The sequence below is a fragment of the Desmodus rotundus genome, chromosome 6 (assembly GCF_022682495.2).
Source record: "Desmodus rotundus isolate HL8 chromosome 6, HLdesRot8A.1, whole genome shotgun sequence".
NCBI lineage: Eukaryota > Metazoa > Chordata > Mammalia > Chiroptera > Phyllostomidae > Desmodus > Desmodus rotundus.
Window position 1 is genome coordinate 7,551,113 of NC_071392.1, and position 10,770 is coordinate 7,561,882.

Consider the following 10,770-nt stretch of genomic DNA (forward strand, 5'->3'; position numbering starts at 1 on the left):
CCTGACCATGCTCTCGAGGGCATCATTTGTCAGATGAATAAACCAAGGCACAGGCAGAAGCCAACTGTCAAGGTCACATAGCCAGATGGTGGTGGCACCGGATTGGACTTGACCTCAGCCGTCTGGTGTTAGAGCCCATGCCGCACTAAAATGTTGAAGATCTGAGAGCCTGAATTTATTACACCAGTGGATGGCTAGGCTACATTTTCTACACTCGGGTGGACTGAGAGAGGCACCAAATTCAGTTACTTAAGTTCATGGCTGGGAACATTCTTACCCAGTACAATAAAAAGGAAATTATTTCATGGATGTTAGGGGGACGTTTTGAAGCATTAATGGATGGGTTCTATCCTACTTCCTTGATAAAACCTCCACCAGCCAGGCAGCCATCGGGCCTCAGGGGAAAATCTTCACTCTATCAATGCAGACAGAGAGAAAGAAGTCAGCGTCAGGCTTGCAAAATGCTTCTTGGAGGGCGAAGAGAAATGGCCTTTTCGCTTGAGAGAGGACGCATCTGTTGTGCATTTGGAGCAGGGAGCCGAGGATTAGAAGTTTGGGAGAACGTGTGGTCAATTACTCATGACACAGCAAGAGGCTAAGGACGTGGGAGTGTGAGGGGGCCACAGTGGGCCCGGTGTCAGGACAGCAGGGCCCTGATGAGAGGACATCATATTGCCATCTGCACAGGTTAGCACAGAAGGGAGAGGAAGAGATGACACCGCCAAGTGTTGGGGGCTCAGGGTTAGAGGGGGCTCGCTGAACAGAAACCCAGGAATGCATGCCCTTGGGGATTTTCCCAGCTGTTGCGGTGTGAGTGTTTGAGCGTCTACCCAGGGGGCAGAGAAAGAACCAGAGACAACCCCGCTTTGTTCTCTGATGCCCAGACGTGGGAGTGAAGAAGTGAAACTTTTCATTCCTGGTAAGGACACAGACACTCAGCCAGGATTGAGAGAGCTGTGACCGCCTGTGTCCCTGAAGGAAGCATGATAAAGGGACACTGTAGCAGAAGACAGTGCACACTTGACCTGGGCCAGGTGGGGGTCCATGTGAGGGTCCACGTGAGCGTAGGGGCCAGGATGATCACTTCTGAAGGCCGGAATAATGCTCATCTCAGCCAATGCCAACTTGCTCAGCTCCCTCCCTGGGCCGGCCTCGCCCTCATCCCTGCCACACGCGGGAGCGTGCTGCACCCCTGCACAGGCCGAGAAACTCTGTAATGACTGCGCATACTCTGATGAATGAGGATCATGTGCCCTGCCGTCAGATGCATTAGTCACACAAGGAGAAGTTTAATTGGTAAAGTTTTCCTTTCTGACGACTAGAGTATGTGACTTGGGAATTGTATGGCATCCTTGTGGGGCCAACCAGCAACATCTGTGCCTTTCTCAACAACACGGAGGGAAACTTGGACATGGTGGAGCAGACCTAGGGGAGCGGACTCGAAGAGGCATGTCGGGGCTGTGTAATAGTAAATAGCAGACCTATAAAAATTACTTCACTGAGCAAATGCATAGTAATTTCCATACAAACAGCTGCAGGATTCAACGGTAGGAACTGAAAATGAACATATCGAGTGGAACTAATTAGAAGAGGATAAAAAATGCATGATGCAATTGCCAAGACCCCTTGTTATAACTTGCAGGACATACACTGGAAGCCAAGGGGACCAGGGGGTCCCGGGTGCCAGGAAGGACGATGTGGTCCTGGGGTCCAGAGCAGGAAGGGGGACAAGCAAGTCCTGAAGGGGCGTGACAGCCTAAGAGGAGGGTTCTGGGAAGCAGGCGAGTGGGCAGAGAGGAGCTGAAATGACAGTCACTGAAGGTGAAAATACCAGTACTCAGTAGGGAGAATTTCTTACAAATAAATCATCAACCTAAATATAACAAAAACAAGCACAGTACAGCTCACTTAAACTTCTTAAATTGAGCTCTTGCTTAAAGCCTGGTGTGAGAGAATGGAAACGGGCTGAACTGGAATTTGCTTCTGTTACCTTAATGGAGGAGGGGCATGTTAGGAAAAGGGACGGTAAGACAGCAGGCTGGGAGAGCAGCAAGGGAGGGGAACAAGCTGTCTCCCGTCACCCTCAAGCACAGGGAGGCCACCATTTGCATACAAACAGCAGACTAATTGTGTTCCATTTGTAACTAACCCCTAAAGGAGATTCAGTAAAAGATCATCATTACGTAATACCTAGCAGTCTTGGTTCATGTTTCTCCCCTCACCTAAGAGCAATAAAACTGAATTCATTTGCATTATTTTATAACTTAGGCAATTTACTAACTGAGACAGGTTTCCCTCCCAGTTACTCTGAATTAATTTTCTCATCATTAAGAATCAGGGATTTGGAAAAGATGGCTAGCGAATTTTCCAGTAAGTGAAAGGCTACCATGACGGGGCTATTACTTCACCTTTATTTTTCACTTGCACAGCTTTCAAAATCTCAGATAAACAGCCTAACCCTACATCTACAAAAACTGGAGGAACAACAACAAACAAAGCCCAGAGGGAGTAGAAGGAAGGCAATAGTCAAGATCAGAGCAGAATTAAATGACATAGAGACTAAAAAAACAATTTAAAGGATTAATAAATCCAGGAGCTATTTCTTTGGAAAGATAAACAAAAGTGACAAGCCTTTATCCAGACTCATCAAGAAAAACAGAGAGAGGACCCAAATAAATAAAATCAGAAATGAAAGAAGAGAGATTATAACTGATACCACAGAAATACAAAGGATTGTCAGACATTACTACAAACAACTAACTATATGCCAAGAAATTGGACAATCTGGGCAAAAAGGACAAATTTCTAGAAACATACAGTCTTCCAAAACAGAATAGGGAAGAAGCAGAAAGCCTGAAGAGATTGATAACAGCTAGTGAAATTGAATCAGTAATCAAAAAAGCCCTGGACCAGATGGCTTCATGGACAAATTTTACCAAACATTTAAAGAAGAACTAACGCCTATCCTTCTCAAACTATTCCAAAAAATTCAAGAAGAAGGAAGACTCCCAAACTCTTTTTATGAGGCCACTATTATCATAATTCTAAACCAGGTAAAGACAGGTCAGTATCTCTGATGAAAACAGATGCTAAAATCCTCAACAAAATATTGGCAATCTGGATCCAGCAATTCATTAAAAAGATCATACACCATGACCAAGTAGGATTCATTCCAGGGATGCAAGCATGGTACAATATTCACAAATCAATAAACGTAATACATCACATAAATAAAATGAAAGGCAAAAGTCACATGATCATATCAATAGATGCTGAAAAGCATTTGCTAAAATACAGCACCCATTTATGATAAAAACACTCAGCAAAGTGGGAATAAAGGGAGCATAACTCAACATAATAAAGGCCACATATGAGAAACCTACAGCCAATATCATACCCTCTGGGCAGAAACTAAAAGCTTTCTTCTTAAGGCCAGGAATAAGACAAGGGTGTCCACTTTCACCACTTTTATTCAACATACTGGAAGTTCTACCATAGTAATCAGACAAGAAAAAAATAAAAGGCATCCAAATTAGAAAGGAGGAAGTAAACCTGTCATTATTTACAGATGACGTGATAGTATACCTAGAAAACTCTATAGTCTCCACCAAAAAACTACTTGACCTAATAAGCGTATTTGGCAAAATAGTGAGACACAAAGTCAGTATTCAGAAATCGAAGGCATTCTTGTGTACCAACAATGAAATATCAAAAACAGAAACTAGAAAAAAAATCCCATTTACAAGAAAAATAAAGTACCTAGGAATAAACTTAACCAAGGAGGTAAAACACATGTATTCAGAAAACTACAGAACACTAAGGAAATTAAGGAAGATACAAATAAACGTAAGCATATACTGTGTTCACGGATTGGAGAATTAACATCATTAATATGTCCATGCTACCCAAAGCAATCTATAGATGCAGTGTAATCCCTATTAAAATACCAATGGCATATTTCACAGATCAAGAACAAATGTTTCAAAATTTTATATGGAACAAAAAAGAACCTGAATAGCCTCAGAAATCTTAAGGATAAAAGAACAAAGTAGGAGGGATCACAACACTTGATATCAAACTGTATTACAAGGCCACTGTAATCAAAACAGCCTGGTACTGGTATAAGAACAGACGCACAGGTCGATGGAACAGAATAGAGAGCCCAGAAATAAACCCATGTCTCTATGGTCAATTAATATTTGGCAAGGGGGGCAGGAGCATAAAATGGAGTAAAAATGGCCTCTTCAATAAGTGGTGTTGGGAGATCTGGACAGGTGCATGTAAAAAAAAATGAAACTAGACCACCAACTTACACCATACACCAGAATAGACTCAAGATGGATAAAAGACTTAAATATAAGTCATGACACCATAAAAGTCCTAGAGGAGAACATAGGCAGGAAAATTTCAGATATTCCACACAGCAATATTTTCCCCAATTTATCTCCTGTGGTAGGGGAACTAAAGGAAAAAATAAACAAATGAGACTACATGAAATTAAAAAGCTTCTGCAAGGCTAAAAAAAAATCATCCAAATGAAAAGGGATCCACTCATATGGGAAAACTTATTTGCCAATGATACCTTGGACAAAAGTTTGATCTCCAAAATATATAAAGAACTTGTATGATTGAACACCAGGAAGGCAAACAATCCAATTAAAAAATGTGCAAAGAACCTGAACTGACACTTCTCCAAGGAGGACACACAGAGACACATGAAAAGATGCTCAACATCACTAGTCACCGAGAGAGGCAAATTAAAACCACAGTGAGATACCACCTCACACCAGTCAGAGTGGCCATCATAACCAAATCAACACACAACAAGTGTTGGTGAGGATGTGGAGAAAAGGGAACCCTAGTGCACTATTGGTGGGAATGCAGACTGGTGCAGCCACTGTGGAAAGCAGTATGGAATTTCCTCAAAAACCTAAAAATGGAACTGCCTTTTGATCCGGTGATTCTGCTGCTGGGATTATACCCTAAGAATCCTGAAACACCAGTTCAAAAGAACCTAGGCACCCCAATGTTCATAGCAGTGTTATTTAGAATAGCCAAGTGCTGGAAACAGCCTAAGTACCCATCAGTAAATGAGTAGATCAAAAAACCAAGGTACATTTACACAATGGAATACTACGCAGCAGAAAGAAAGAAGGAACTCCTGCCTCTTGTGACAGCAAGGATAGAACTGGAGAGCATTATACTAAGTGAAATAAGCCAGGCAGTAAGGGACAAATACCATATGATCCCAACTATAAGAGGAACCTAATGAACAAAACAAACAAATGAGCAAAATAGAACTAGGGGCAGGGAAACAAGGAACAGACTGATAGTGACCAGAGGGGAGGAAGGAGGGAGCTAAGGGTGGAGAGAAGGGGAAGGGACTAGTCAAGGAATGTTTATGAATGACCCACCGACATGGACAACAGTGTGGGAATTTACTGTGGGAGCGGGATTGGGCTGGGCAGAGGAGAGCAAAGGGGGAAAATTGGGACAACTGTAATAGAACAACAATGAAATGCTTAATAAAAAGACACATTATGATATAATTTACATACGAACTTTGATTACACATGGTTTTAAGAAGAGTTGGGGTAAAAATAAACTTATTTATTTTTCAAAAAAAGGCAAGAAAACATGTTGGTACAGCCATTCTGGAGAACAATAACCCAGTAAACCTACATCCCTGTATCTACTCTACAGAAATTCTTCCAGTATGTCTAAGAAGATATTCGAGCATTCTGTATAATTAAAACTTAGAGACAGTTTAAATCAGTCTTTCTTAAACTTCAGTCATTTTCATCCCACATTCTTTTTTTTCAAGATCTGAGCCCCACCAGGCAGGCCTCTGAGATTTCTCTCATACCCAAATACACCTGTACTACTTCGAAATAACTTTTTATGAGCACTGCAGTATAATACTCAGACTTCGGCCAGACTACCTGGGTTCAAATACTGCCTCTGTCCCTTCTTCGTTTTGTGATATTGGATAGTTACTTAACCGTTTTCTTTTCTGGAAAATGGGGTTCAAACTAGTACCTATTTGATAGCGATGTTGAGAAAAACTAAATGACTAATCTATGAAAAGAACCTAGAATGGCGCCTGGCACGTAATGTTATGTAAGTGTTGCTGACGGTTGTTGTGTATATGACTTGTGTGAATAAAAGACATTCTTAAAAACAAAACTTGCTCAGCTTTCTATTCAGGCCCCCAGTTTACTTTCTGAAGAGACAGGCCCCGTCCTCCTTGAAAACTGGTAGATGATTTCTTAATGCTGGGGTTTGGGACTTGAGGAAGGAAGTGGGATGGGACCCTGAAAGTATGAGAAGCTGGAAGCCATGAAGGAAACCAAGGCCTGAATTGGACCTTGAACCCAGGACCACACTGTGTCGGTCACTTGAAGTTCATGATAGAGGGAGAAGGTGGTGAACTCATTCCTGACGCCCTGCCGGGATGTGCTCAGGATGGCAGCAGGTCAGACCAGTGGGAGCAGGGCAAGGATTTGGGGGTGGAGATGGGAAGGAGGAAAAGGATCTAAGCCTATGAAGGAAGGGCTAGGAAGATCTAGGCAGGAATATCTTGCCTTCTGCCCAGAGAGCTTTGGGGTTCGGAGAAGAATGGGAGTGCTAGGCAGGGAGCTAAGTTAGAAGCCCAGGCCTGGAGACTGAGGCAAGGTGGCTGAGTCCAGGCTGCAATGCAGTGGGTATGGGTTCCCCGGGGCTAACCAGGAACAGGGGTACCGGTCCATGGTGCCACAACTAATTCCACAGCCCACCCACCAGGATCTACAAGTCACCCTGGGCACGTTGGGATGAGGATGTGCTGAATGTGCCTGCGGAGAAGGACCTCAGTGCGTGCGGCTGGCAGAGGCCGGGCGGGGCAGGGCTGCCCCACGTGGTGGTGTTTACCAAGACTTCCCCCGCCATCAGGGAGAAAGCAAGCTACCTGACGCCCCATCCGACAACATGCAGGCAAGGGACAGAAAGAGAACCCCACACTTCATTTGTGCAGTAAATGTTTGAGTCTGCCCAGGATGGTGCTGCTTTCTAGAAAGAATCTGAAACAAACATCCGGTGTTGCTTTTACTACTTGAGGAGCTTAATGACTGTTATACATATTGAAAGAGCAGATGAAGACAGAGTTGGATTAAGTGGCAAGGGGAGAGGCACCCTCCATGACCCTACTGGGACTCAGAGGAGGGATCAGTCAAGGGGGGCTTCATGGAGGAAGCAACCCCAAAGGAGCCTTAAAGAGTGAGTAGAACTTAGATAAACACAGATGAACATGGAAAGCAATTGCAGACGGAAGGGTACTCCATGAGTGGTGAGAATTAAGTGAGACCTGTCACAAAAGTCATTTAGAAAGATTCCTGTCACCAAGAAGAGAGCCTGAGGCGAGATGTGTGGCAATTGCTGTTGTTATTAGTTCTGCTGCTTTTCCTGCTGTCCGCATTTTTATTTTTACAACATTTTTACTGCTTTTGGTAAAGACGGACAGAGGGGTTTAAAAGGACACACTTGGAAGGTAGTACACAAACCCAATTCTGACGTTCTTCTGAAGAAGCTGGAAGGATTAACGCGTCACAGTGAACACGGGTATTTTTTCTTTTTATCAGAACTGTATCCATCTCAACCGTGCATCAGAGCTGCTTAGGCTCCCAGGGCGCTGTGGGAAAAGTTAGGCTAAGACATTTAAGCTAGGTTTCCAGAAACACCAGCACTGACTGCCGTGCAACTAAAAATCGCTGTGTTTAGTCAAGGCTTGCATGTCTCCAAAATGAACAACAACAACAAAAGAATATTGTCAGCTTCTGGCCTGCTCTCTCTCTGCTTCTCTCCTCCGCCAAGTGGCCCACGTGTCTGATGGCAAACATATCAACAGGAATGAGGTCAGAGCAAGGGTTCCCATTAGTGCTCAGAGACGCTGTTGCTAGGATGGAGCACAACACTAGTAGAGCGCGGGGGAGGGATTTGTTTGTCCAAATATTCGGAATGTCCCTTCAGGAGCTGTACTGGAAAAAATGGCTGCCCTGGTGGTGTGGCTCAGTGGATTGAGCGTGGGCTGCAGACCAACGGATCGCTGGTTCAATTCCCAGTCAGGGCACAAGCCTGGGTTGTGGGCCAGGTACCCAGTGGGGGCCACGTGAGAGGCAAGCACACATTGGTATTTCTCTCCCTCTTTTTCTCCCTCCCTTCCCCTCTCTCTAAAAATAAAAAAATAAAAATAAAGTCTTAAAAAAATAAAACACAAAAATGGCAAACGGGTCTCCGCCGGGAGTGGGTACTGCCTGAGTCTCAGAACAACCGCGTTAGTGCTGGTGGTCATCGCTTTTGCCACAACCAGTCTCCCTTCACCCTGTTTGCTGTCACGTTCGATGAATGTCACACAGGGTGCGGAGGCAGCGTGTCCAAGAGCAGCCCTGTGCCTCCTGGAGCACACAGCCTGCTTCTCCAAGGCAGAAGCTCTGAGTCTGCAGGCAGATTTCATAGAGGGGCTTATTCAGCCAACGGGTAAATGATAACAAGCTCCAATTTCAGTGTGCATTTCCTGCGGTGGCGCTGGGCAGCTGGGCTGTGCCTGTGCATGCTTTAGAAGGGGTTCCAAGGGGCAGGGTCCCGTGCAGCCAGCCTAAGTGACTTATTTGGGCTATGCTTTGCTACAGCGTGTCTTGTTCCTTGAGGAGCGTGAGGCTGGCTCTGGGGACGGCCCCCTGCTGAAAGTTTTATTCTGTGTTCTCACGGAATCAGAGCTCCAGTAGAGAGGTGGATGTTACAGTAATTCTATTGTGCCTTGGGTAAAAATGAAATAACTTCCAGAACACCAAGAGGGTTGTAAAAAAATTAAAAACTGCTAGAATTTTTCTGAGTATTTTCCTTTAAGGTCTAAAGGGACAGCTTGGGACCTGAGAATTATTGCCGTGCCTGAGTCTGCCGCAGGGCAGCGTGTGAAATAACCTGATGCCCCACGCATGCTGACGCAAGAAGCAGGAAGCTGTTGTTTTCCAGGTGCCCGCTTTAGCCCTGACCACTGTCTCGTTGCAGAAAAGGGAACAACAGTGTCAGCTTAATGAGAAATATCCCCCCATGCAGCCCTCGCATACACACGCGTTGAAAACTCATCAAACTCTGGTTCTTTTATTTGTTCTGGGACACCTGTTGCAAACGGTCACACCACCCAGTACAGCCCAAGAATCTATCTGTTACTGATGCCCAAGGCAAAGAATCAGTAACCCGGGACCACATCTCTCCTGGCCTTTCCTGTCCGGGGTGGGGGTGCGGGCTTGCCACGCCTCTGAGGTTCCCAGTAAAAAAACTTACAGCAATAACCCCTACAAGACAGACATTTCAAGCACAACTGTAGGGTTGATTAAATGAACTTTCACCTAAGGAAAAGAGAAAAATTTTTTTTTAAAATCCTCCATTCATACTCACACATTTCAGCAGCAGCAGGAAGAAGACCTGGGTTCATAACAAACTTCCCTGTAGGTCCTCTCTGGCTGTACAGAACTTGTTGCTCTAGCTTATCAGTGTGGTTTTCATTCATTCTTTTAAGTAAAGAAAACAAACTGCCCCTATTTACAATACTGGCTACTTATATTATAAAGGAGCTGGTCTACCTCTCCTGTTTTTTAAAATCAGTGTTTGGAGTGCAAGGTGGGACGCTTACCTTGAAGGAGGAGTAGAAGGATCCCCACGCCTCCTCCTCCACCACTTCCGTGAAACTTGTGGGGAAGCAGGCGGCTGCCTGAGAATCCGGCGTCTGTGCAGTCTCGGTGGTATTGGGGCTGCCCTCGGTGAGGCTGGCTGGCATGGCTGGGGTGGTGTTGAGGCTGGCTGTCTCCGCACCTGCAACCAAGGGAGAGAGTCCGGCTCCTCCCGAGAGCCAGGCAGCAGCTGCACCTCCTCTAACTCCCAAGGCTTCTGGCTGGAGCGCAGTTACACAGACTCACAAAGTCCCCCCGGAGCCCCCCTCACTGAAGTGCTCTGCCTGGCAGCAGCAGGGTCCACGTGCTTCTCTCTCCTTGGCAGCTCTGATCCGAGAGCAGGCGCAGCCTCTCACCCCACCGTCCTGCCCAGGGCCCCGGCCTCACCCTGGGAGCAGGACAGAGCCACCTGCTGTCATCCCCGTGGCTCTCCAGACAGGCCTCCCCGCCCAGATGTGCTTTTCCTTCCACAATGGACCCCTCCCACACCTCTTTGTGTTACAGTCCCAACAATACAGGAATTCGGGCTAATCAGCAGGTTGATTAATTCAGGTCATGCTTGCACATATGAAATCCAATCATAACTGTAAGTTTGTTTTCGCCGAGGATGCCTTCTAACTTAATACCATTTTCATCCAGCTATTTGCTCGGTAGCCTGCTCGGTACCCTGCACGTTATTCCAAGACACGTGGGCAAAGAGCACATTTGTATCTCATACCCACGGGTCCACCCTAGGTGTGCACAGGGCGGCTCTCTGAAAATCTGGCGTCTGTGCACGTCCACAAGCCACAGCCCCTCATCCTGACTGGCACTGTTGCCCGGGGAATACTTAGAACAGCCCAGCGCTCCTTCATTTGATACCCAAAACCACTCTGGGAGGTAGGCAGGGAGGGCGCCTGTGTGGTCTCATTTTACACCAGAGCAGGCTGGCTCCTGGGGTTGGAGTGACTTGTCCAAGATCCCAGAGCTGGTGAAGGAAACGAGATGATAACCCCTGCCTTCAGAAAGTTCTAGACGGTGGTGCTTTTACTGGGATGTGCACTGAACTGCACCAGATCCCAAATGC

The 10,770-nt window shown here is 45.7% G+C and overlaps 1 protein-coding gene across 1 annotated transcript in view; it reads right to left on the minus strand.

The window, feature by feature from the left end:
- The window catches only part of NPSR1 (neuropeptide S receptor 1), a 99,007-nt gene extending 89,061 nt beyond the window's left edge, over positions 1–9,946 (minus strand). Inside the window, exon 1 of the mRNA XM_024563065.2 lies at positions 9,668–9,946. Within this exon, the coding sequence (XP_024418833.2) occupies positions 9,668–9,811 (144 nt within the window). The 5' untranslated portion in view covers positions 9,812–9,946. The remainder of the gene's footprint in view (positions 1–9,667) is intronic.
- Positions 9,947–10,770: the final 824 nt, after the last annotated feature.